Genomic DNA, 26,887 nt, shown 5'->3' with positions numbered 1-26,887 from the left:
GAAGATCAGGATATGCCGGCCCAGCCCCCGAGGGGGGTGGAGGGCAACGGCGATCAGCAGCTGGGAGCTACTCGGCAGACCCACATCGTCAAGGGCGATGTGGGTCTGCCGCCTGTTCTGAAGGGATGAACTTGGCCCCCTCATTCCTGCCATTTTGGGGGAATTGGGGATTGAGGCACCTCCTGAAGAATCTCGATTAGGATCTATGGATCTGGTCTTATTGGGCCTGAGGGGTCCTCCTACTGCTTTTCCATTCCATTTCTCGGCTACGGGCCTGCTTTTCCGGGAATGGGATACCCCAGACTTGGGGTTAAAGGTTACGAAAGCGATGGATAAGCTTTATCCTCTGCCGGAGGAGGCTTTGGAAATCCTGCACATACCGAAAGTGGATGTGGCAGGTTCGGCGGTTATGAAGAAAACCACTATTCCGGTCACTGGATCCACAGCCCTTAAGGACCTGCAGGATCAAAAGCTGGAGTTGCAGCTTAAGAAGAATTTCGAGGTCTCTGCCCTGGGGATCCGGGCGGCGATGTGTAATAATTTTGCTTTAAGAGCCGGACTCCGCTGGGTGCAACAGCTCCAAGCCAATGAGGGACTTTCAGAAGAGGAAGCTAGGCAGGCCAGTTGTCTGGAGGCGGTGGTGGCTTATAGTGGAGATGCACTTCATGATCTTTTACGGACCTCCGCTCGCTCCATGGTCTCGGCAGTGTCGTCCCATAGGTTATTATGGTTGCGGAACTGGTCTGCGGATGTGTCTTCCAAATCCCAGTTGGCAAGCTGTTATTTGGAAAAGAACTTGAAGACATGATTCAGTCCTTGGGCGAAAACAAGATTCACCGCCTGCCAGAAGACAGACCGAGGTCCAGAGGAATTTTTTCTTCTAGGTCCCGATTCAGTGGGAGTCGAAGATCTCGAGCGCCCCTTCTTCCTTTCAGCAGAATACGGGCAGGCAGCAGACCTGGTCGCAGCCCTTTCGTGGACGGCGCTTCGGCAGACCTGGTACTTCCCAGGCAACCCCAGGCGGAAAAGCTGCACAATGATGGCCTGCCGGCCCACTCCTCGGTACCAATGGTAGGGGACAGACTGTTTCTGTTTTACGAGGAATGGGCCAAAATCACTTCACTATAGATTTTGCACGCCGGCCCAGCCCACGGTTCCTGATCTCCCCATGCGGGTACGCAGAAAAACGTCAAGCAGTAAAGCACACTTTGCACCATCTCATCGATCTGGGGACAGTTGTGCCGGTCCCTCCGCCAGAGCATCGCAAGGGCCGCTACTCCATTTATTTCATCGTTTCAAAGAAAGAGGGGTCCTTCCGTCCCATTCTTGATATAAAGCGGGTCAACAAATGTCTTCGGATTCCCCGCTTCCGCGTGTAGATGTTGCGTTCTGTCATCGCGTCAGTCCGGCCAGGAGCGTTTCTGGCATCGCTGGATCTAACAGGCGTATCTGCATATCGGGATCAGGGCGGATCATCAGAAATTTTTCATCCTGGGACAGCACTTCCAGTTTCGGGCTTTGCCCTTTGGCCTTGCGACAGCCCCCAGGACGTTCACCAAGATAATGGTGGTGGTGGTGGTGGCAGCACAACTACGTCGGGAAGGCTTGTTGGTGCACCCGTACTTGGACGATTGGCTGATTCGGGCGAAGTCCGAAGACCTGTGTCTGGCAGGAATCTGCCGTGTGCTGCAACTGTTGGAGTCTCTCGGCTGGGTGGTCAACAGAGCCAAAAGTCACCTAACCCCCTCCCAATCCTTGGAATTTTTGGGAGCTTTGTTCGACTCATGTCAGGGGAAAGTTTTTCTAACGTCAGACTGAATTACCAAATTACAGGGACAAGTGAGGATTCTGTTGGCAAAACAGCCTCCGCGAGTCTGGGATTACTTGCAAGTCCTAGGATCCATGACATCAACTCTGGAACTGGTTCCATGGGCGTTCGCTCACATGCGGCCTTTACAATCTGCATTGTTTTCTTGCTGGAGTCGTTTCCGAACAGTTTTATCGCCTCCTGCCGTTAACGGAGTCCGCTCGGTCCAGTCTGGATTGGTGGCTGTGCTCGGATAATCTGGGCCGTGGGTTACCCTTGGTGATTCCAGAATGGACAGTAGTCACTACGGATGCCAGCCTCTCCGGTTGGGGAGCAGTTTGTTTGCGGAAGTCGGTCCAGGGTCTATGGTCTCCGGAGGCGTCTCAGTGGTCGATCAATCGTCTGGAGACCAAAGCAGTTCATCTGGCACTGGAGGCCTTCCTTCCTTTGGTTCAGGGGAAGGCGGTCCGGGTGCTGTCCGACAATGCGACCACGGTGGCCTACATCAATCGTCAGGGGGGTACAAAGAGTCGCCCGGTGGCATTGGAAGCTTGCTTGTTGGTCAGTTGGATGGAACAGAACCTTGTAAGCATAGCCACGTCCCACATAGCAGGGGTCGACAACATGCACGCGGACTTTCTGAGTCGAAATCAGCTCGATCCCAGAGAGTGGGAATTGGTGAACAGAGCTTTTGAACTCATTTGCAACAAATGGGGCACGCCCTCAATGGATCTCATGGCGACATTCAAGAATACCAAGGCCCCGCGCTTCTTTGCGCGTCGCAGGAACACCAGTGCAGAGGGCATGGACGCTCTTGTCCTACCATGGCCATAGACTGTTCTGCAAGCACCTTATCGGCAAGGTGCTCCGGCGAATAGAGAACCACCCGGCAGAGGTAATCCTGGTGGCTCTCGAGTGGCCTTGCCGTCCGTGGTTTGCGGATCTAGTCAATCTCGCAGTGGAGGGTCCATTACGGTTTTCACACCTTCGGAATCTGCTACATCAGGAGCCCATCTGTTTCAACCAAGTAGATCGCTTTTGACTAGCAGCATGGCGTTTGAGAGGCAGCGTCTAAAGAACAAAAGTTACTCGGACGCGGTAGTAACTACTTTGCTGAGATTGCGCAAAGCCTCGACGTCTCTATCTTATGTGCAAGTCTGGAAGGTTTTTGAGTCGTGGTTTGTTGAGCATAGTATTGTTCCCATCCGGTCGTCTGTGTCTGACATTCTAGGTTTCCTTCAGGCAGGGTTAGCTAAGGGCTTGTCCTGTAGTTCTTTGAGGGTCCAGGTGGCAGCTTTAGGCTGCTTACGAGGGAACATAAGGGGCGTCGCCTTGGCTGCGCATCCTGATGTTTCTCACTTCCTTAGAGGAGCTAAACATTTATGCCCGCCAGTGACTTTTCCATGTCCGTCCTGGAATTTAAATGTAGTTCTTACGGCCTTATGTGCGCCGCCTTTTGAGCCTTTGAAGAGAGCAACCCTGAAGGACCTCACTTTGAAAGTGGTGTTCCTGGTAGCGATTTCTTCTGTGTGTCAGGTCTCCAAACTGCAGGCGTTGTCATGCCGGGAACCTTTTTTGAGAATTTCTGATTCAGGGGTTACTTTGCGGACAGTTCCATCTTTTCTTCCGAAGGTGATTTTTTCCTTTCATGTGAATCAGTCAGTGGAACTCCCGTCTTTTGCTGATCTGGATAGGTCGGATCCCCTTTCAAGGGATTTGAGAAAATTGGATGTTTGCAGGGCTCTGCTGTGATATCTGGACGTGACTAACGATTTTAGAGTCTCGGATCATCTCTTTGTCCTCTGGAGTGGTCCAAAGTGGGGTAATATGGTGTCTAAGACCACGATAGCCCGGTAGCTGAAAGAGGCAATAAGTTTCGCATATTTGCTTCGTGGTCGGCCCTTACCGGGGGGGCTTAAGGCACATTCCACTCGTTCCCAGGCGGCTTCCTGGGCAGAGTGTCAATAGATTTCCCCGCAAGAGATTTGCAGGGCAGCTACCTGGAAATCTTTGCATACCTTTGCGAGACATTACAGACTGGATGTCCAGGATTCGAGGGAAGGAAATTTCGGAGCCGGTGTGTTGAGAGCGGGCCTCTCCGGATCCCATCCCTGGTAAGTAACAGCTCTGGTACATCCCAGGAGTCTAGACTGATCCGGTACGTACAGGGAAAAGAAAATTAATTCTTACCTGATAATTTTCATTCCTGTAGTACCAAGGATCAGTCCAGAGTCCCGCCCGCTTAGTGCATAAAGGTAATGGAGAGTCCGCTACGTTTGCATTTGTTTCATTTGCTCTGCAGAGGCTTCTGTTTTTACCTTTTTTAACGGGTCTGTTTTATAGTTGGGGGTCAGTGATCCATATTAAGTTTTCGGTTCATGTACATAGTTTGAGTTAGAATCATTCTGCTTTGACATTGCATAATATTGGCAGACTGTGGGTGGCACCCTGGTATATAAGGCAGAGTCATTCAAATCTTTCTCTGTCTCCATCTGCTGGAGGGGAGGCAAAACCCAGGAGTCTAGACTTATCCTTGGTAGTACAGGAACGAAAATTATCAGGTAAGAACTAATTTTCTTTTCCCAAATAGTTAACTTCGCCCCAATACTTTTAAAAAAGAAAAATTCCCAAGCAAAAACTTACTGATTCCTTTCAGCCACCAGCAAGGTGATCCTCTCCTCTCAGTGCTCCCACAGCCTTCAATCTTTGGTTCTCACACCATGGATATTGACAGCAAAACAGTTCAGGCCATGCCTCTCCCAAAAAGGTAAAACAGGTGATTTAGCAGCAAGAAAACCTACCATCAGATGGTCATTCAATTTTAAATTGAAGAGGTTTTCCTCCTGGAAGATCCTTTCACATGTTCTAGCACTCTTCTTTTGAAATGACTTCTCCATCTCGCTAAATTAGGATTAAAATCAAATTCTGTTGGGGCACATTTGAGTGTTACAGCAGCATACCATCACCATTCGGGACGCATGCTGGTATCACAGCAGCCCATAGTTTATTAAAGGATTGTACAACCTATGACCCCCGCTCTAATTGCCTCCAGCACAGTGGCATTTAAATGTAGCTCGCTCACAAATAATAAGGGCTCCATTTGAACATTGACTTCTGCAAAGTATGTAACATGGAAGCTGTTGCTTTCTTATAGCTGTTACATTGGCTCATAGCATCAGTTAGCTTCATGCATTAGTAGATTTTCCAGAATAGAGTGGTGTGAAGGATGCATCTGAAATTTTTACCAAAAGTAATATCTCTGTTCCATTTGAACAGCCAGTTGTGTTACCAACTTTTTCCCCCAAGGCCTCATTCTTCTTTAGCACAACAGATTCTCCGTACTTTAGACTGCAGAAGAGCTCTGTTATTCTACTTAATCTTTCAGAAACTCATGTTACTTATTTTTTGCTCAAGATGCCAACAGGAAGGGTCTTCCAGTCACAGCACAAACTCTGTCTCAATGGCTGTCTCTATGCATTTCTGAATGCTTTAAGATGGAAGGAGTTCATCTTATTTGAAATATAACAATTCATGAAATTTGAACATCTGCAATGTCAATGGCACATCTTTAATTAGTGTTAATTCAGGAAATTTGTAAAGTTGCCAGTTGGTCATCTGTCCACACCTTTACCAAGCATTACTGTTTGGAGCAGGACTCTCGTAGTAGTTTTTGGTCAAGCCATATTAAGAAACCTGTTTAAGTAACAGTTGTAACTTCCCGCTTTATTTGGGTTGTAGTACGAAAAAAAAATATGGCTATATAAAATTGTTCCCAATAACCTTCAGCTTGAGAGTCCCCATTTATGCAGTGGCATTGTTCCTGCTTGTCCATGGGGGTGTTTTCCGTGGACAGTAGAACAAAAAGCTGACCTCCCTCTGCCCCATTCAGTTGAAGCTAGCTGGGGAATAGATGGCGGGATAAGTTGGCAATGGCAGTACAGGAACTCCCGTGCATGCTTTAGAAAGATTTTGTGTTTTGCTTTTTTTTTTCTGAGCTCTGAAGAGCAATTGCCAACTTGCACCGTTGGATGACATCACCCATTTGTGTAGCTGTTTTTCTCCACAGAGAACATGTTACAGGTAAGCTGCTTTGCTTTATCCAGATAAATTGGTTGTCTGAAAATTGCCATCCCTCAGTGTGGTTAAAAGTCCGTGCATCATGGAAGCCACGTTTAGAGGAGGCGTTCCTGAGGTTGTATTTGTCAGGGGAAGAAAATTATTATTATTATTATTACTACATAGATTGCATTTTCAGATTCCTGTATGAGCTTTTCCAGCATGCATCAATCCACAGAAAAAACAGGTGCAAGTGATCTTGTGTAATTTGTATCGGCAGCATGCTTCAAAGCAAAAGAACAGTGCCTTGTAAATGTCTTCACACACTTGTTTAAAAAAAATGAAAATCAAAATGCATTAAAGTAGGAGTTTCTTTCAGCGATCTACACATACTGTACACTTTCATCATGAAAGGACAATTAAAGAAATATTCCAAAAGTAATTAAGAATAAATGCAGTTTGATTTGTATTTTTTGGACAGCAGAAAGTGAAAAATGTATAAGGGTGTGACGACTGTATGTGTGTATATCTTTGCTTTGAGAATTGCCCCCTATTTGATTTGTGAGCTATAAAGCTTATCTGTTCAGTTTCTCCATCCAGAAAACCATTATTTTAAGCTGGTTGTATTATACCACAAGATGAAATAAAAGAATATTAACAACCACTTCCCTGCCATGTAGCCATAGTGCACATATTACTCACTGCTTGTCCTTCATTTACAGATAAAGTGTGACCAGTATTGGCCAAGCCGTGGTACAGATACGTATGGAATGATTCAGGTCACGCTGCTGGACACTATTGAACTGGCCACTTTTTGCGTGCGAACATTTTCCCTTCACAAGGTGATAACTCTCATTAATGTTGGAAGGGTCACAGTTATGTCTTTCATACACAATGGAACCCTGCCTCTTTCATACACATTTCAGTCCCTCTTTCCCCATACTTTTCCATGTATATGTTCGCTCTCATTTTGTAATGACATTCTTGATTCCATAGTTCAAGCCTTATGTGTGCCAAAGTCTCTGTTCTTGTATCCTCATGCCGTCACTGTGCCTTGTGCCTCTTCTGTCAGCTGCCTGCAGATACCATGCTTCCTGTTTTGTGTAAACAATATTTCTGGTGGCATAGTCCAAACCTACTTGTCTTCTGTGTTTCAGCAGAATGGCTCCAGTGAGAAAAGGGAAGTTCGTCAGTTTCAGTTCACAGCTTGGCCTGACCATGGAGTTCCCGAGTACCCTACCCCATTCTTGGCATTCTTGAGAAGAGTGAAAACGTGCAATCCTCCTGATGCTGGCCCAATTGTAGTACACTGCAGGTACTGACTTAGCAAACGACATTTGGAAACAGCATTCTATGAGCTTCCTTATGGTCATTATTTTGTGTTGTTAAGAGCACATCTGAAAAAAAAAAAACCTTTGATTCATATTAGAATTCAATCATCATTTGTACACTGGGAAAATAATAAAAAAAATCAGGCCTTATTTATCAAGGTCTCTTTCCATAGAAACAGAATGGGAAAAATCCCTTTGTGTATTGGGCCTTAAGTGGTCAATTTAGGATTAGCTGCATGATTGCAGCTAACACTTTTATAACCCTTCTTTCTCTGATCCACATGCTAGTATCATGACTCAGGTATCACCTAGCAGATAAAAACAGAAAGGCTTATAGTGCAGATCAGCAAAGCTTTATGAAAGCAAAGATGTGCTGATGTAAAACTAAATTATTAACTGCACTTGACAAAAGTAGACGCTGCTGGCATTTTCTTATTTAAAGCATTCATTTAGTTTTACTCTGATGTGACTGAATCAAGGGCATGATGTTTAATACTTATTAAGGATGTAGCCATTTCTTCTTTTTATGGAGCTTGCAAGATCTATCAGATGAGGAAGTCTGACAATGGCCAGCTTCCAGAATCAAGTGGAAAGGTGGAGAACTTCCTAGCTAGCTACCCCCCCCATTGGGCTGGCTCAGTGTCAGTGTGACATGCTGTGCTGCACAAGGTCCCTAGTGTCATCCCAGAGCCGGGTCTTCCACACCCTCATCAACTGGAGCTGGGAGTCGAGGCCATCATTAAGGGAGGCACCTGTTGGCTGGATGCAATACACATGAAACACAGGGCTCTGTAAGGAGGCTTGGCACATGGCTCCTGGCCTCAGGACTAGACAAGGAACAGTGAGAGGTCCATTAAAATAGGGGAAAATCTCCAGAGTAATTGTGAATGAAGAACCATGGCACCAGAATCCCAGCACTCGTTCTGATTAGGCTGGAAGAAAAGGGAGACAGGAGGAAATACCACGCTAAGAATTAAAAAAAGAACCATGTTTTTGTCCTTGTGTGAGATTGGAAATTTTCATAGTGACCACTCCCAAAGCCCATCCCTGATACGGTATAGAACATGAATTTGTTTGCTTTGCGTCACCACTCCCCTCCCTGTTAAGGAATATGTTTCCATTAGAGGTCTGTTTCAGCCTCATGGGAGAGTGTTGGTGGTAGCAGCACTTTCTAAGTGTATGATTATTTAATAATTATTACTGCAGGCTGAATAAATTATGCAAACATCTTAATTTTCAACTAAAAGAAAAAAAAAACTAGATCAAACTGTACCTGGAAAGAGAAGGCACGGTGATGCGCTGCATTGTGCTAACATCTGACCTTGGCTTTCAGTGCAGGGGTAGGACGGACGGGTTGTTTTATTGTAATTGATGCAATGTTGGAGAGGATAAAGCATGAGAAGACGGTGGATATCTATGGGCATGTTACGCTAATGAGATCACAGCGGAACTACATGGTCCAGACGGAGGATCAGTACAGCTTCATCCATGATGCCTTGCTAGAGGCCGTGGCCTGCGGTAACACTGAGGTTCCAGCCAGAAACCTGTACACTTACATTCAGAAACTGGCCCAGATTGAGGTGGGAGAGCATGTCACAGGAATGGAGCTGGAGTTCAAGGTAATAATGAGGTGGGGGGAGGGGAGGGGAAATGGAAGAGGAGGGAAAGAATGAATTTCCATTCAGATGGAGTTTTGCAGTCATCTGTATGGAATACTAAAGAGAGCATAGCTGTAAACTCACAACATAGCCATGTTAAATACAGTTTCTGAAGATAAAGAGAGCAAGTAATACAAGTGTTCAGGAACTTGGGAGTATCCGAATAATTGGGGAAGGGAGTAGAGGTGAGCAAAGCGTGGTGTTTCTGATAGAGCAGTGATTGGCGCTTTTGAAATGGAAAGGACTGGTTCAAATGTTCTGCATTAAAGAAGCAATTACGTATCTCAGTGTGAGCCTTTCACTCCCCAGGGAAACCCAGCTGCTACTGCTGCTCAGAAAGGCACCCTCCACTTTCAGAATTCCTGATTGAATAATTTCCAGCCCTTTTTTTTTCCTTTATAAGTTAATCTTAACATTGTATTACAAAAGCTTACAAATTTGCATCGCTGAGCTATGAGATGGCTGAAATCTGCAATTTTCAGCTCACCTGGCAGTAGGATAAACGAAGAGCCAGCCTGTAATACAAAACTGTCTCAGTGAGACCAATACTGCCCCCTCATTTTCCCTGCTGTGTGTCCTGAATTCACTACCAACATATGTATATGGTGTTTTCAAATCGGTGCCTGGGGTCTATGTACATGTGCACTTTAAAGTTTGATTTATGTTGCTTAGAAAATTAGTTTGTTACTCCTTTTTTTATCATGTTCAACAAATGTATCTCAGTCTTTACTATGAGGCAAACTAAATTCTTGCCACAGATTTAAGGAAACAGTAATTGGTTTTGAAAATCTGAACTGAATGAGCCCTGTGCACAAGAGTTTGCAAATAGCGTTGTCTCACTGAAAACACAAGTACTTTTGCTCTCATTATTTGTGGCCAATAGAAAGCGGCTGTTAAAACCTTGAACCCATAGTGCAGGGTCTAAGATACCTTCTTTAGCTGCATAAACCAGAGCTACTACTAATTTTTATTGTTTCTATGTGCTAAGGAGATGGAATTAATTCTCTTACAGCGACTTGCCAACTCTAAAGCGCATACTTCAAGATTTATCAGCGCCAACCTTCCATGCAACAAATTCAAGAATCGCCTTGTTAATATCATGCCATATGAGACCACCCGGGTTTGCCTTCAGCCAATCAGAGGAGTGGAGGGGTCAGATTACATCAATTCCAGCTTTATTGATGGATACAGGTACAGAACAGCACACTTTTTAAAAAAACGTATCCATTTAATTATGATTCCAAGAAAAAACTTGTTAGGAAAAATGATAAAAGCAGAAAACCAAACATTCAGTATATAAAAAGAATGTTGCAAAAAAAAAAAATAGGCTGTTCACACAAAAGCCCTCCAAATAAGAAGGCAAACACAGGAAATATAGGAAAATTGGTTCTTACCTGCTAATTTTCATTCCTGTATTACCAAGGATCAGTCCAGACCGCTGGGTTGTGTCTCCCTTCCAGCAGATGGAGTCAGAGAAAAAAACTGAAAGGCACCCCCTCTTACACTGGTGTGCCATCTGCGATCCTTCAGTGCCACCCCATCAATTTCTCATCTCATCCCCACCCCCTTTTTCCTTCATTTTTCCCCAGGAATAGTAAGTCCCATGGCGCAATATTTTTATTTTTATTTCATTGAGTGAATGATTTGTTTATGCTAGAATCCCATCTAGCTATTGGCTATTTTTATGTATATTTTAAATTTAATTTTATTTTGATTCTTTCTTTTAATTTTTATTTTATTTCTTGTAAACCGTTTTGACAAAATTTATTTTTATAAAACGGTATATAAATGCCCTTAAATAAATAAATAAATAATCCATATCATAGCAGAATGAAAAATATCATAACCTTTAACATAAGAACCAATGGCTATATCAAACCACTTAAGAAAAAAGGAAACTGCATAATGTGGAATTTATGTACATGGAGGGAGCATGTCTATAAGCAACTTGAATGCTACCTCGTTGAGAATATTCTGCAAAAGGAAAACGATACCAAGCGGACTCTCCATACTCCAAGGGCGGGCATCTGGACTGATCTTTGGTACTACAGGAACGAAAATTATTAGGTAAGAACCAATTTTCCTTTCCCTGTATGTACCAGGATCAGTCCAGACCACTGGGATGAATCCAAGCTACCCTTAATGGGGTGGGACCTGGAGAGACCCGCTCGGAGAACACCGCTGCCGAAGCAGTCGACATCCGGGTCCCGGATGTCCAAACGGTAATGCCTCGCAAAGGTATGTAAAGATTTCCAGGTAGCTGCCCTGCAAATCTCCTGTGGCAAGACAAATTGACTTTCCGCCCAAGATGCCACCTGAGACCTGACTGAATGCGCGCTTAGACCATCCAGTACTGAACGCCCAAGCCCGATGTGAGTCGAGGATATGGCATCCTTCAGCCACCTGGCAATGGTAGCCTTAGAAGCTTTCTGTCCCTTCTTAGGGCCACACCATAAGACAAACAGGTGATCAGACAATCGAAAGGCATTGGTAACCTCCAGATAGCGAAGTAGAATCCGCTTCACATCCAACCTATGTAATTCGCGAGCCTGAGGCGAATCACGATCCAAATGAGTAAATGCAGGTAACTCCACTGTCTGATTGAAATGAAACCCCGAGACTACCTTCGGTAGAAAGGAGGGTACTGTTCAAAGGGAAATTCATGAGTTCGAAATCTGGAGAAAGGGCTCCCGACAGGACAACGCTTGAAGCTCCGATATGCGTCTAGCCAATGTGATAACCACCAAGAAAATCACCTTGAGAGTCAGGTCTTTCAAGGTGGCCCACTTGATAGGCTCAAAGGAAAGACCGCCCAAGCCTCGGAGAACCAGGTTCAAACTCCATGAAGGATAGATCTGTCTAACCGGAGGATGCAGATGCTTCGCGCCCTTCAAAAAGCGTGACACATCCGGATGAGTTGTGAGAGAGATGCCGTCAATCTTTCCCCGCAAACATCCAAGGGCCGCCACCTGCACCCGAAGAGAACTGCACGCTAACCCTTTCTTCAGTCCCTCCTGCAAGAATGCTAGAATATGTACAATGGAAGCACGTCGTGGGGACACATTCACCCCGCCACACCAGATGTCAAAAATCTTCCAGACCCGAACATAAGCAAGAGAAGTGGATTTCTTGTGTGCCTGCAGGAGGGTTGAAATAACTGTATCAGGGTAGCCTCTTTTCCTCAACTGTCACCTCTCATAAGCCAGGCCGCTAGACAAAAGCGATCCACTCGAGCGAAAAATACTGGACCTTGTCGAAGAAGATTCGGTAGATGATGGAGTCAAAGCGGGCCGTCGACTGCCAGATTGACCAGATCCACGAACCACAGGCGCCTCGGCCATTCCGGCACTACGAGTATAATTGGCCCCATGTGCATCTCTATGCGACTTAGAACCTTGCCCACCAAGGGCCAGGGAGGAAACACATAAAGCAGAATGTTGCGAGGCCACTGGAGGACGAGGACATCGACCCCCTTCTGACCCATGCTCCCTTCGGTGACTGAAAAACCGAGCCACCTTTGCATTTCTCTGGGTCGCCATCAAGTCCAGGTGAGGGACGCCCCACCGACGAGCCAGGAAGCCCATGGCTTCCTCGGACAACTGCCACTCTCCGGGATCCAGATGCTGACGACTGAGAAAATCCGCCTGAACGCTGTCGACTCCGGCTATGGGAGAAGCCACCAGATGGACTAAATGGCGCTCCGCCCAAACCATCAGACGCCCTCTGCAGCTACGGGACGACTCTTGGTACCCCCCTGACGATTGATGTAAGTCACCACTGTTGCATTGTCCGACAACACCCGCACGGACCGACGGTGAACCAAAAGAAGAAAACGGCACAACGCCAGGCGCACCGCCCTGGTTTCCAAGCGATTAATGGACCATTTCGCCTGTTGCCCCGTCCAACTGCTCTGCGCCGCCTGGGATTGACAAACTGCTCCCCAACCAGAGAAGCTGGCATCCGTCATCACTATCACCCATTGAGGTTCCTCCAGGTCCTGCAGGTGGGCCAGAATCAACCACCACTGAAGACTGGACCGGGCAGGTTCCAAGAGCGGCAATTGGATCTGGAACTCTTCCAACTTCGGATCCCAACGAGAAAGCAACGTTCTTTGCAAAGGCCTCATATGGGCGAAGGCCCAAGGGACTAGTTCTAGAATAGACACCATAGAACCAAGCACCTGCAAGTAATCCCACACTCGGGGTAACGGTAGGGACAATAGCTGACAAACCTGCGCCACCAGCTTGGTGGCCCGCTCCTCCGTGAGGAAGACCTTGCCTATTGTCGTATCGAACTGAGCCCCGAGGAAGTTCAGAACCTGGGACGGAATCAACTGACTCTTGGCGTAATTGACGATCCACCCAAGAGATTGTAGCAGGCGGAGCACTGACTGAATCGCTGCTTTGCACAGCTCCTCCAACTTCGCCCAGATCAGCCAATTGTCCAGGTAGGGATGTACCAAAATCCCTTCCTTCCATAGTGCCGCCGCTACAACTACCATCACCTTAGTGAATACGCGGGGAGCCGTGGCCAATCAGAATGGAAGGGCCTGGAACTGGTAATGCTCGCCTAAAATCATGAACCTGAGGTACCGTCAATACCACTCGTTGATCCCTATATGAAGGTAGGCCTCTGTCAAGTCTAAAGAAGCCAAAAATTTGCCCGAGTGGACGGCCGCAATGACCAAGCAGAGGGTCTCCATGCGAAAATGAGGCACCCAGAGTGCCTTGTTCACTTTCTTGAGATCCAAAATTGGGCGGAAGGAGCCCTCCTTCTTGGGGACCACGAAATATATGGAATATCTGCCAGTTTCGATCTCCTCCTGAGGGACCGAGACAATGGCCCCAAGGGCTTCCAGCCGATTCAGAGTCTGAGTTACTACCGCTCGCTTCGCGTGAGACCCGCAGGGCGACATCAAAAACAGGTCCCGCAGTGGATAAGTAAATTCCAAAACGTAACCGTTTCGATGATGCCTTGCACCCACTGGTCCATGTAATCTTGATCCATTCCTTGAGAAAGAGAGAGAGGCAGCTGTGTATCACAGGGACCGAGGAGTGGGCCAGCACACCTTCATTGTGAGGACTTACCCCCGGAAGATCCCTGAGGACCCCCATCTCGAGGAGGCCTGCGGCCTCGAAAGGAAGAAGGCCAAGCCTGCGATCTCTGCGACAGCTGCCTGGATGTTTAGGAAGAAGAGAAGGCCCTGCCCTGACAAAACCAGTGCTGGCCCCTGAACCTAGGGCGAGCCGAACCAAACTCCTAGGAACTCCTAGGAGTTCTAGGCTTGTCCTCCAGTAACTTGTATACTTTGTTTTCGCCTAGGGACTTAATAAGGGTCTCCAGGTCCTCTCCAAACAAGAATTTCCCCTTAAACGGGAGATTGCCCAACTGAGTCTTGGAGGAAACATCGGTCGACCAGTTGCATAGCCACAGGAGCCTTCTGGCCGAAACCACAGACACCATATTGCTCGACGACGCCCGCAGAAGATCATACAAGGCATCTGATGTATAAGCTACCGCTGCCTCCATACTATCAGCTTGCTCAGCTTCCACCAGAGGCAACTGCAGCATGGTAAGCATCTGCTGTACCCATCTAAGGGTCGCCCTTTGCATCAGGCTACTGCACACCACCGCCCGAACGCAAGAGAAGGACCTTCAGTTTCCGATCCTGAAGATCCTTAAGGGCGGTCGCCCCTGCCACCTCGATGGTCATATGCTTGGTGACAGCCGAGACTGCGACGTCCACTTTGGGCACCTTAAGCACTGCCAAGGCATCGTCCGGTAAAGGGTAAAGCTTCTCCATAGCATGTCCTACCCGGAGGCTGGCCTCGGGAGTCTCCCACTCCCATGTCACCAGCTGCATCAACATCGGGTGAAACTGAAAAGCCTTTGGAGGAGCTTTAAGTCCCGAGAGAACCGCATCCCCTTTGGAGACCTCAGCGCTAGGTTGCGGTGCCTTCCTTCTGTAACAGCCTAAGAACCCTGGGATCATCCCCATCCACTGGGGCGGCCTCATCAACGTCCCCGTCTCCATTCCCAAGGAGAAGGTCCTGCGCCCCAGGACCCGGTGGATTTGGAGCTGAAAACCCCGAGGGATTAATGGCATTCGGGCCAGACTGCCCCTAGAGGTATCCAACCCCCCCTGATGGCCTAAGGACCTTGGGTGGAGGAGGTACCGGCTCCTGCAACTCAGCTTCCAGTTCTAAAAAAGCTTTGTGCATTAGAAGCACAAACTTAGAAGAAAAGGACTGCTGTCTCTTTAAGCCCCCCCGGGAGAGGGGCCGTATCGGGAGGAGAGGCAGGCCCTAGGTCGGCAGGCCGCACAGGGCTCAAATTAGGAGGCGACAGTGTAGGAGGGATTTCCCCCTCCCCTGCAGCCAGCTCCTCTTCCTCCCCTCGTGGGGAAGGCAAAATGGCCACTGTTCCCGCGTTAGACGGGGACGGCCCACCCCGAGCATGGCGGGAGTACAACCCTGCATCCGTCTCTCGAGAACGTGCTGACAGGCTTCCCCTGGCACTCCCCGATGGTCCCTCACCACCAGGGAGACATCTAGCACAGAGGCCATCACGGGAGAGCCGTCGATCGTCTCTCCGCAAGCGGAGCACAAGGCACCCCATGGCATGGCAGAAGATAAGGTCAGCAATCCGGCACCAAAAATTCCCCTCCGGAGCCCCTGGAACCTGCACGGCAAGAATTTAAACCTCTAAAGGTTTCTTTTTTTTTTTTTTTTTTTGAAACGCTGTCAACCAGGGGAAAACCGGCATCCCTGGGACCACTAACACTGCAGGGCACACCCGAGGAATGCGTACTTCTCAGGGTGAAGGGAGGAGAGGGACCGGCCCACCGGTGAATCTCCCCACTTTCCAGTTGGCGGGGCTCCGGGAATGCGGCTATCGGGGCATCCCACCCCAGCCGAGCATCTACCAATGTGACTTGGGAGGCATATCCAACTTCAGCAAAGAACAGAAGTAACTAATTTTAACCTTTTTTTAAATTACCGGTAGCTTGATATAGCCAAGGAATCCTTCAGAAAGAACTTCGGGGAAAATCCGTTTTTCGGGTTTGTACGGGGAGAGGGGCACTTTTTTTTTTTTTAAATTAAAAACCACCCCAAGCATTAAGATTAAATATAAAACAACCACCCCCACCCCGATCCCTCCCCAAGACTTACTAACATCCCTGGTGGTCCAGCGGGGTCCCGGGAGCCATTTGTCCCTCCGTGCCCGGCGTGCCAGCCTCTTTCAAAATGGTACCGATGTCAGGCCCCCCCAAGCTGGCCAAAAGTCCCTGGGGGTCCGGGAGCGATTTCGTTGTCGGCTACCAGTAATCAAAATGGCGCCGATAGCCTTTGCCCATACTATGTCACAGGGGCTACCGGCACCATTGGTCAACCCCTGTCACATGGTAGGAGCACAAGATGGCGCCGATGGCCATGTGACAGGGGCTGACCAATGGCGCCGGTAGCCCCTGTGACATAGCAGTTCAGAGGCTATCGGCACCATTTTGAGCGAGGCTGGCACGGAGGGACAAATGGCTTGCGGGACCCCGCTGGACCACCAGGGATGTTGGTAAGTCTTGGGATCGGGATCCCGATCGGGATCGGGATCGGGATGGTGGGGGGGGGGGTTCTATGTAATGTATTAAAATGAATTTAAATGCTTGGTGTGGGTTTTTTTAAGCTTCGTTTTCCCGTGTCGTTTTTTGGGCCGGTTTCGGTTTTCCCTGTTTAGGTTTTTTTCGGTTTTCAAAAAAACTAAAACGAGGAAAAACGAACTTTACCACGAAGTATCAGAGTCAGAAAACGACCCGGTAGAAAAAAACGAAGCACATCTCTAGAAAGAACAGGCTTTCTGGTAAATTTAAGTAAAAAAAAAACCCTTTCTTTTCTTTTTTTTTTTTACAGGATCAGGACCGCAGGTTCTGTCACCCTCATCTGCTAGAGTCAGAGAAAATACTGACGGATCGCAGGTGGCACACCAGGGTAAGAGGGGGTGCCTTTCAGTTTTTTTCTCTGACTCCATCTGCTGGAAGGGAGACACAACCCAGCGGTCTGGACTGATCCTGGTACGTACAGGGAAAGGCTTTAACAGAGCCCCTCTCCACCAACAGGAAAATAAGAACAACTCTAGCGAGCCAATACTTATACAAGGAGGAAGAGAATATTCCCACAGGTGTAGCTGTTGGAGTGAGTTCAAGATTCAGCACTAAGGAAAAATGTTAGTTGAGCAGAACCAGAGCAGGTCGCTTAATACTGAAAGCATGCTTAAGCCTGAACAATCAGCAAGATTCCCAGCCAAGAATTCATGGATGGGGAGACCAGTTTTCAGAGTGGCTTTCATATTCCTGGCCCTACAAGCAATGCAAGCAATTTTCAAAGGGAAATTCCAGAAAAGGCTGGTGCCACACTACTTCTTCCCTACGTACTTTGCAGAATCAAATACGTGAGGAAAAGCGAGGGAAACATAGGGAAATTTCAAAACAAAATCCCTCTGTGGGCTTCCATGGCCCTGCCTCTTTTCTCTTTATAAAGTGTGGATTTTCAAAGGGTTTTTTTCTGCTGGTAAACATTTGTTTACCTGTAGAAATTCTTTTGTTGATTGACTCCATAATGGCCAATAACTGCAGAAATCGGGATAGAATTGGGTATTTGAAGCGAGGTAACTCATTTGCCTTAGAGTTCTCCATATTTTTTTTTTCAAATTAAAAAAATAAAAAATGAGAACAGCCAAGTGTTGCATGAGAACTAAAGCAGGATAGACTGCAACCCTTTTACTGCTACTTTGTATGGCAGTACATAAATCCTGAATATGTTTTTGGGGTTTTTTTCAACTTCTTATTTGGTGCACTGTTTCAGACAGCAAAAAGCCTACATTGCAACTCAAGGACCCTTATCAGAAACCACAGAAGACTTCTGGCGAATGCTGTGGGAGAACAACTCCACCATCGTTGTAATGTTAACAAAGCTGCGAGAGATAGGCCGGGTAAGTTCTTGGAGTGATGACTCCAGATGCGTTGACTTTGTGCATACCTTCTCAGGAATGAACCTCTCGCGAGTTATGCTACGTTGAGTCTGATCTCACTCTCTCAAAGCTACCTCTAATGCCCTTATTACTACTTGCATTTTACCAAAAAGAGCTTTCTTCTGGAGTTCTGGCTTTCTGGTGGGTGCTGGCAATCATCACAAAGGGCTAGGAGCGAACTTAACTATTTGGTCCCTGTTGCAGTGCTGCCACCTATGTTTCAGGGCTATAAATGGATCGGTGCTAGTGGCAGAGTCCCCTAGCAATTAGAGCAGCGGGCTGATAACAAGGGAAGCCAGGGGTCAAGTCCCACTGATGCTCTTTATGACCTCACTGTCCATTGCCTCAGGTACAAACAGATTGTGAGCCTTTTGGGGACAGGGAAATACTCACAGTACTTGAATGCAATCTGCTTCGAAGTGACTAATCAGACATGAAAGGTGGAATATCAATCAAAATTTAAAAAAAAAGTGCTATCATTGTAGAATGAATTCAGATTCTAAGCAGACAGACATCACCAGTATGCTGGTATGAGATAGACAGGTCAGTGCTGCCATTATAAAGCCTGGGATGAAGGGTGGTTAGCATTGAAGGCAGCAGGACCTGCAGACAATTTGATTTGTTTCAAAATAAACAAAATCTTCTCTCCCTTATGTTAAGTGGCTCATCACACAGAAATTGGTTTTATTTTCGTTTTAATGCCCTTGGCAGGAAAAATGTCACCAGTATTGGCCTGCTGAAAGATCTGCACGGTACCAATACTTTGTAGTGGATCCTATGGCTGAATACAACATGCCACAGTACATCCTTCGAGAATTCAAAGTCACCGATGCTAGAGTAAGTATGTCGCTTACTGTGCTGTCATGATATGACCATGGTCTGGCACTTAGAAGAGACCCATTCCAAGTGGGAATTAAGGCCTTGCTGATGGATGCTAGTTGTTCTGGAAGGGATTTTGAAATGACATCAAAGAGACTTGTCTGACAATATCATAGGTTAATTTTTAAGGGGATGTTGGGGGGGAGGGCGGGATTTGTCTGTAGCAGCTTGTGAGTTGTCTCCACCCCATCTCCAGTCTGTAGGAAATGCACTAAAAGCTTTTCCAAATCATTGTTTACAAAAGCCTCCAGCCTTAAAAAGCTACTCTGAGCTTAGCAGTAGCAGATCAGTGTCTTTCCTGCCAATTTCCAGCCATTCCACCTTCTGCTGTGTGTTCAGCTTGTGCTGTGGGGTGTCTGTACAGCGCCGGAGGGCACAGGCCCCACAGGGAGAATCACAAGACAGCAAGACTAAATACTGCAAATAACTGTGCGATACAAATTAATGTGGGAGGGTTGTGCCATTCTTTCCATATCCTTTCCTGCACTATTTTAATTCTGACTTTTCTTTTGTTAACCTCAGGATGGTCAGTCAAGAACTGTTCGTCAGTTCCAGTTCACTGATTGGCCAGAACAAGGTGTGCCAAAATCAGGCGAAGGTTTCATTGATTTTATTGGACAGGTGCACAAGACAAAAGAGCAATTTGGTCAGGATGGACCAATCTCTGTCCACTGCAGGTAAACTTTAAAAAATTTACAATCCCTTTTAACTTGCAGAATCAGTTTCAAAAATAGAGGAAAAAAATTGATTGAAGACCCTAGGAGTTTCTCTAGTCTATTATCTTAATGAAATAAAGCAGGTCATGCCTGGTCCTGAAGAGGCTTAGTGCATATTTACACTCTATACTCTACACTGGAACAGGGATGAATTTAGGATTTTGCTGCTTCCACTTGCCCATCTTCTGTAAGGGTCAGTTACAGGGCAGTGAATGAGATTCAGCAGAGCTGGAAGGTAGCAAATCTTAGCCAGCCTGCTGCCCTTAAATGTTTGCCGCCCTAGGCACAAACATAATGGGTGCCTATTGACAAATCCAGGGCTGCTTCAGACCCAGGGAGATGAGGAAGACTTAGAACTTAGCAGGCAGAATTCATGAGTACATTTTCTCTCTTCCCATTCTCTTCTACTATCCTGTCAAAAAGGGCAGAGGATCTCTTAGTTTGAGATCACTGATGTATATATGGCTCCCAGATGACAAAAATAACATACTGTGCTTCCCATTCGAGGTATATAGATTTTGATGACTTTTAAACTGTCTTAGTGTTGTCTACTTTTCTTCCTTCAGTGCTGGAGTAGGCAGGACCGGGGTGTTTATCACATTGAGTATTGTCCTGGAAAGGATGCGTTATGAAGGTGTGGTAGATATTTTTCAGACGGTGAAGATGCTACGAACACAGCGACCAGCAATGGTGCAGACAGAGGTAAGAAGGACAACAAAAGTGATAAAGGGATGGAAAAGCTGCCTTTATGAAGAAAGGCTAAACAGGGATCTTTCGGCTGGGGCAAGACACACAGAGGATATGATAGAGGTTTATAAAATCATGAGTCGGGTGGAACAGGTAAATAGGGAATAGTTCAAGGATAGTACAAGGACTAGGGGCCATGCCATGAAACTAGCAGGTAGCAGATATAACACAAAGTTGTGAAAATATTTTTTTTTTCCACTCAACACACAATAAAGCTATGGAATTTGTTGCTGGAGGATGTGGTGTAAACATCTAGCATAGCTGGGTTTAAAAGGGATTTGAACAAGTTCCTGGAGGAAAAATCCATAAACAATTATTAGCTGCGTGGACTTGGTGAAAGCCGCAGCTTATCCCTGGGAGGGAGCAATGAGGAACTGGATGTACTCATTGGGATTTGCTGGGCATTTCCTAGTGACCTGGATTGGACACATATCAGTCAGGATGCTGGGCTTCAGGGGCCTTTTGTCTGACTCAGCGCGGCGCACCTTAATGTTCCTAATTCACCCAAGCTTGCAGCACTGTGGTTATTAAAGGGTAGCGTGTAACTGTAAAGAGAGCTGCAGTATAACAGGGCACTGCCCTGTACAGGGAACAGGGCTCAACAGAAACTGAAATGAATAGACTGGGAAAATGCAGAATAAAGTGGAGAGCGCAAAGAGAACTTTTCAGTTAGGCTGTAAAGATAGGTGCTTGGTCCCTAGACCAGCCTTATTTCCTCCCTCCCCCACCCCTCTGCCAAAAAAAAGCTGTCTTTTGGAAACCTTCAGGAGGCTTTCTTAACACTATGGCACAGCTGCTGCCTGAGCACTAAATCTTGTTTCTCTTTCCTGCTTCAGGATGAATATCAGTTCTGCTACCAGGCAGCTCTGGAGTACTTGGGGAGCTTTGATCACTATGCAACATAAAAAGCCATCATTTTGCAGACTCTGCCAACCACTTAAGTCCTGAAAGGCCTCTTCTTACTCTCAAGGAGTGCTTGAACATATAATCCCGAATAAGAGGAAGTCTCTTTTCATGTGGACAACACAGTGGAAGGGGGAAATATGGAAGGGATTTTTATTTTATTTTATTTTATTTTTTAAGGAACACTTTATTCAGGAACTCACATGTTGTAACCTAGAAAGTGGCAAGGAGGCTTGGGATGCCACTGAAGGACTGTGTCAGGTGGTGAACTGCTTCTGTTACCTCACGAGGTGCTCTCTATAGAAGACCTTTTGGATATGGCTGCATGGACATCAGAAAAGGGATCCAAAAGCCCAACTGAACTCTTGTAATTTTACTAATGAAGGGTTGACTGACCAGAAAAAAGGAAACCTACTTTGGGTTACATCATTAGAGTTCGATTTATTTACTAATATAGTTTACAGTCTTTAAAGTTAGTCACTTGCAAAGTAGATGGCGCTAATACAAGATGATCAGAAACAAAGCTAGGAATACTCTATGCTGGAGTCTTAAGAAACAAACTTCCAGGAGCTGGATACATGAAAAAAATTGGCAATTAGTTCCTTTGTCCTGATGCCGTTTTCATTTGGAAGGTTTTACCACTCACCTTTTTAATACTCTTAACATTCCTTATTTCTTTTTATTCCAAAAATTGATGGTCGTCAAGGTATTAAAGATTGGTGCCACCAATAGCATTGTCATCTGTCATGCTCCTATGGACATTAGTGAGCTCCACTCAGGCCACTGGATTTTAAATTTCAGTTCATCTGATGCATATTCCTGCCTTTATTCCTAATCTGCACGGAAGCTACTTCCTGTAACAGAGGTTAGAGAGTTGTTTTTTTGTTTTGTTTTATTAATTCTTTCAGTGCTGGGATTCAAAATCTTTTCTAGTTGCGCTACAAAATACAACTGACTTCTCTTTGGTAGCAGATTTTCCTGCCTGGTGAGGAAGAGAATGTTTCTTGAGTCAAACCCTACCAGGACAAGGGACTTCCAGCAAATTGCCCTTTCTCCCTGAAACTAGTAGGGGATGAGGAAGACTCAGAAAGCCAGTCCATGCAAGAAGTCACTTCAAAATGAGGGAAGAAATGAACTGCCCCTAGCTGTACAACAATTTAAAAAGATGCAGGCGCAATGCAACTCTGAGTGACTTTCTTTAAATTTTCAGTGTAACTGTAACATAAGTGACATAACTTTTTTTTTAAATAGTGTATTTTTCCTTTTTTAAATGAAAGAATGTCAATGAAATTAAGAAAAAAAATCTTACTTATTTGTCCATATTATGTTCAAAGACAGTCTATTTTTTCACTGTAGAAATGTTATGTGGAATGGCTGATAGATATATATATAGATATATAGATATATATATATCTAAGATGCAGTGCAAATTGCTACTTCTACATATTGCTTTTCTACCATTTAAAGGGTTTAACTCGCTCATGTATGAACAAGTGTCTTTTTGTAATAAAAAAAAAAATCTTGACATATCAAGTTTATCTCCATGAGGATGTGAGGATTACCAATTTACTCCATGCCAGGCTCTGGTGCCAACTCATGCCCTTAGCCTCCCTCCTGCCCCCACGCCTCAGCATCCTTAGGGTCACGTGCACAGGAAGAGACACCAATGCCAATGGAAGCAAATAGAAAACTTAGATGAGTGTCGGGTGAGCAGCCACCCCTCCTCCATCCCTTCCCTTCCCTTATATTGCAGAGGACCGATAAGCATAAACAACCAACTGCTGCTGTGGCATTAGGATAAGGCCCATATAGCAGAGCTGTACACTTAGGATAGGCAGGCATCATTACAATCTTTTTTGTTTTGTTTACAGTAGGTGGAGAAATGTCAGTTTGAAAGACCAACTTACTTTCATTTATTAGTTTCTGTTAGTCCAGCATATTTGCATTCTGTGTGCAGGCAACACGCACTTTCCTGATGGTGCTATGAACAAAACCAATCCACCTGGCATTTTGAGTACAGCTCAGGTATGAAAAAGAAGACCTTCACCATCAGCAAAAACAAGCAGCAGTAATATAGCAGCATCTGATGTGCAGAGGGAACAATGAGACACAATCACTTTTTTCCTCCTGTGGTGATGGCTATTAAGCAGTGTCTGATGAATCCATGATTAAAAGGCGATTTTGATGATGTCTGAGCATGCAGCAACAATCCTACATAACCACTGACAGATGCCAAAGTACAGCAAAGAAGATGGAATTGGTAATGGAAGACATGATCTCCCTTATTTTCCAAGGGCAGTGAGAAGGGCATGAAGAGGGTTTTAATGTGGCTACAACTGACTGACAAAGTCTTGGTATGGTGGGACTAAAACAAGCCACTACTTGGTTCCTCCAAAACCCCTTTTCATATTTACAGATTAAACAAACAAACAAAAAAAAAGCAACTAAGGTTTTTTGTCCCAATGTGTGAAAGTTTCCACCTCCCCACCCTGATTTGTTTGTATGTTGACTCAGATGTCAAAACTGTTTTCTTCTTTGTATGGAAGAGCAAGTGCTGTCACTTTCAAACTGTTATTTCGAAACAGAAACAGTAAGTGGTCTTCTCGCCACTGTGGATGTAGATATATCAACTTTGTATTAAAGGAAGATTGTCTGAAAGGAAAGACGCACTGTTTTGTCTTATTCTTCAATAAGGAAGGGTGCATAAGACTCAAAATCTTTAGGATTACCTTTATTTCCTTTCCTCCACTAAAACAAGTTCCAAGTTTTTGAAATCTCCTCCTGCTTAGCTACTGCCACCTTTCTAGAGCTAAATAAAATTGAGGTCGTAAGATGTCGTATCACAACTGTTAAAACCTTGAAACTTACCCCACCTGGTTTCCTCCCCAGAGAGGACAAACAGCCTTTCAGTTTCAAAACATAAAATGTATTAAGTAGCTTAGAGATCTATAATTTCTGGTAGGATTGTTTATATCATGCATGCATACAAAGTTAAAATAGAGGAAACTATAAGGAAATAAAGATTGTGTTTCCTTAAGGAAGTAAACGAGCCCAGCTTACAGAATGTACTGTTTTTCTGAGCAATGCCAGTTTACTCATTGTTTTAAATTTGCATTTCCTGTACGTACCAGGATCAGTCCAGACCGCTGGGTTGTGTCTCCCTTCCAGCAGATGGAGTCAGAGAAAAAAAGCTGAAGGCACCCTCTGATAACCCAGTGTGCCACCTGCCATCCCTCAGTATTCCTCTGACTCCAGCAGATGAAGGAAGACATAACCTGTGGTCCTGATCTTTTCCAAATTTTGGGATTCATTTCTATTGGAAAGAGGTTCCTTTTATTCTTGTTTACCTTTGACTAGATCAGCTTTCTATACTTTAAAAAAAAAAAGAATAAATAAATTATTAAAAGCATAAAGAAAGTACAGATCCTTCTCCCCTCTTGTAACAGGCAGAGCTGGGCTTAGTGCCATTCAGCCGCGGTACGTGGAGGACCTTACTAATACCCGGGTAAGGGGGGATTTACCGGTGGACCAGTCCCTCCCCCCTACGATTCCAGAGAAGTCACATTCCTCTGAAGAGAGCTCTATAGCCTGGGACTGTTCAGGGAGGCGCATCCCTGCTTTTTTAATTGGCTCAGTTGTAAAAAAATAAATAAATAAATAAATAAAAGCCTGTTTTCAGTGCCTTGCGGCCATGCCGAGGGGATTGAAGTGCACTGCTTGGGGAGAGCTGGTAACACGGCTGTCCTGAGAGGGTCTCTGTCACTGCTGCCTCCCCGGGGCAGAAGGACCTTCCCAATTGCCTGTTTCAGGCAAAAGAATATCTTTATTGCGTTCGCGAGGCGCTGATAGAAGGCAGACAGCTCCTTCACAGAGACCTGCCCTGTCCCCGATAAGCGCGGGAACGGCAGCCATTTTAGGTTCTCCAGGCTCCAATGCCACGCTGGGCTCTGGGGGAGGGGATCTTCCACTCCCCCTGTCTCCTCCCGATTTAAGCCCCGTAAGGCCTTTGGATGCAAGTTTTGAAGATCCTCCTGTTCCCCCTCCCCCTGCCGTGCCTCCAGCCAGAGTCTTAAAGAGGCAGCATCCTTTTTTCTCCCAGTTTGTTTTGCTGCTGCATAAAGCCTATATGGAAGCAGAGGCAGATTTGGATTTGCAGCCATTTCCACTGGCTAAGGTCCCTAGACCTCTGGACGGGCAGGTTCCTACAGCTCCTATACCTCCACCGGCCCCGGTACCAGTGGTACTGGCAACGGTTCCCCTAGTCCCCGCGCCTCTAGATTCTTTCACGGCGGACACGACCACGGGTGATCATGATGATGAGTCCGCTCCAGTTGAAGGGGATGACCCTCAGGTGCTCTGGTTATTTCACAGGGAGGAGCTGCATCCTCTAATTCCTCATGTTCTGCAAGATCTTGATATTCAGGCTCCACAGCCGGTGGCGGAACCTTCCTCTGGGGACCCTGTTCTGTCAGGTTTGAGGGACCCCTCTACAACCTTCCCTTTTCACCCGAAGCTCCTGCAATTACTGACTCGGGAATGGGAAGCACCAGAGGCTAGCCTGAAAGTTAGTAGAACCATGGAAAGACTTTATCCGCTTCCGGTAGAGTCCTTGGATTTGCTTAAGGTTCCTAAAGTGGATGCGGCCATCACGACCATCCCCATGCAAGGAGGAGCAGCTCTCAAGGACCTCAAGGATAGGAAGCTGGAGGTCCTTCTCAAAAGAATTTTTGAGGTCTCGGCGCTCGGCGTCAGGGCGGCTGTCTGTAATAGTCTAATGCAGAGGGCTAGAGCCCCCCCCCCCCCCTCCGAGGAGGCTGATCAGGCGAATCGCCTGGAGTCGGCCGTGGCCTATACCGCTGATGCCTTATATGATCTCCTTCATACTTCCTCGCGCACGAAGGCCTCGGCAGTTTCTGCTAGGAGGCTTCTTTAGCTTCACAACTAGTCAGCCGACGTTTTGTCAATGTCGCAGCTGGGTTCCTTCCCTTTTAAAGGAAAGTTGTTATTCGGTGATGAACTGGAACAACTTGTCAAAGACTTGGGGGATAATAAGGTATACAAGCTTCCGGAGGACAAGCCCCACTTTTCCCCTCCTTTTGGGTCATTTAGAGGGCGTTTTCGGGGCCAACGTCGTTTTCAGACGGGTAGGGTTCTGTCCTTTACTCCGAGGCAGACGTCCATGCGGTCCCAGGCCTGGGCACGTTCCTTTCGCGGCAGACGAGCTCCGCGTGATGGAAACTCCCAAGGTTTCGCTACAAGCAAGGCTGCCCAATGAAGGTGCGCCAGCCCATTCCTCCGTTCTGGAGATCGGGGGACGTCTCTCTCTGTTTCACGAGGAATGGGTCAAGATCTCGTCGGACCAGTGGGTTCTAAACATCTTAGAATGCGGTTATGCTTTGGATTTTGCCCGCCCACTACGAGATCTGTTCTTGGTGTTTCCTTGTGGATCCCAGATAAAGCAGCAGCGGGTACTCCAGACCTTGGTTTGCTTGAAGGATCTGGGAGCGATTGTTCCGGTCCCGCTGAGCGAGCATCAGACCGGACGATATTCCATTTACTTCGTGGTACCCAAGAAGGAGGGCTCTTTCGGTCCAACATTGGATTTAAAGAAGGTCAACAGAGCCCTTCTGGTTCTTCGTTTTCGCATGGAGACATTGAGATCCATCATTGCCTCCGTCCAGAAAGGCGAATTTTTGGCTTCTTTGGATCTGACTGAAGCATACCTGCACATCGGAATCCAAGAGACTCATCAGAGGTTTCTGCGGTTTA

The 26,887-nt window shown here is 46.3% G+C and overlaps 1 protein-coding gene across 26 annotated transcripts in view; it reads left to right on the top strand.

The window, feature by feature from the left end:
* Positions 1-23,781, top strand: part of PTPRS (protein tyrosine phosphatase receptor type S) — a 568,002-nt gene extending 544,221 nt beyond the window's left edge. For 13 of the 26 annotated variants that reach the window (XM_029614603.1, XM_029614605.1, XM_029614611.1 and 10 more), the window contains 9 exons: positions 6,586-6,705; positions 7,021-7,178; positions 8,528-8,813; positions 9,865-10,043; positions 17,708-17,834; positions 18,585-18,710; positions 19,275-19,429; positions 20,035-20,170; positions 21,052-23,781. In XM_029614603.1, coding sequence (XP_029470463.1) covers positions 6,586-6,705; positions 7,021-7,178; positions 8,528-8,813; positions 9,865-10,043; positions 17,708-17,834; positions 18,585-18,710; positions 19,275-19,429; positions 20,035-20,170; positions 21,052-21,120 — 1,356 coding nt within the window. In that variant the 3' untranslated portion in view covers positions 21,121-23,781. The remainder of the gene's footprint in view (positions 1-6,585; positions 6,706-7,020; positions 7,179-8,527; positions 8,814-9,864; positions 10,044-17,707; positions 17,835-18,584; positions 18,711-19,274; positions 19,430-20,034; positions 20,171-21,051) is intronic. The other 13 variants (XM_029614614.1, XM_029614622.1, XM_029614623.1 and 10 more) reach the window with 1 other exon arrangement.
* Positions 23,782-26,887: the final 3,106 nt, after the last annotated feature.

Source organism: Rhinatrema bivittatum, chromosome 8 (assembly GCF_901001135.1).
Source record: "Rhinatrema bivittatum chromosome 8, aRhiBiv1.1, whole genome shotgun sequence".
Lineage (NCBI taxonomy): Eukaryota > Metazoa > Chordata > Amphibia > Gymnophiona > Rhinatrematidae > Rhinatrema > Rhinatrema bivittatum.
Note: the sequence above shows the minus strand (reverse complement) of the source record. Positions and strands in the feature narration are given on the sequence as shown.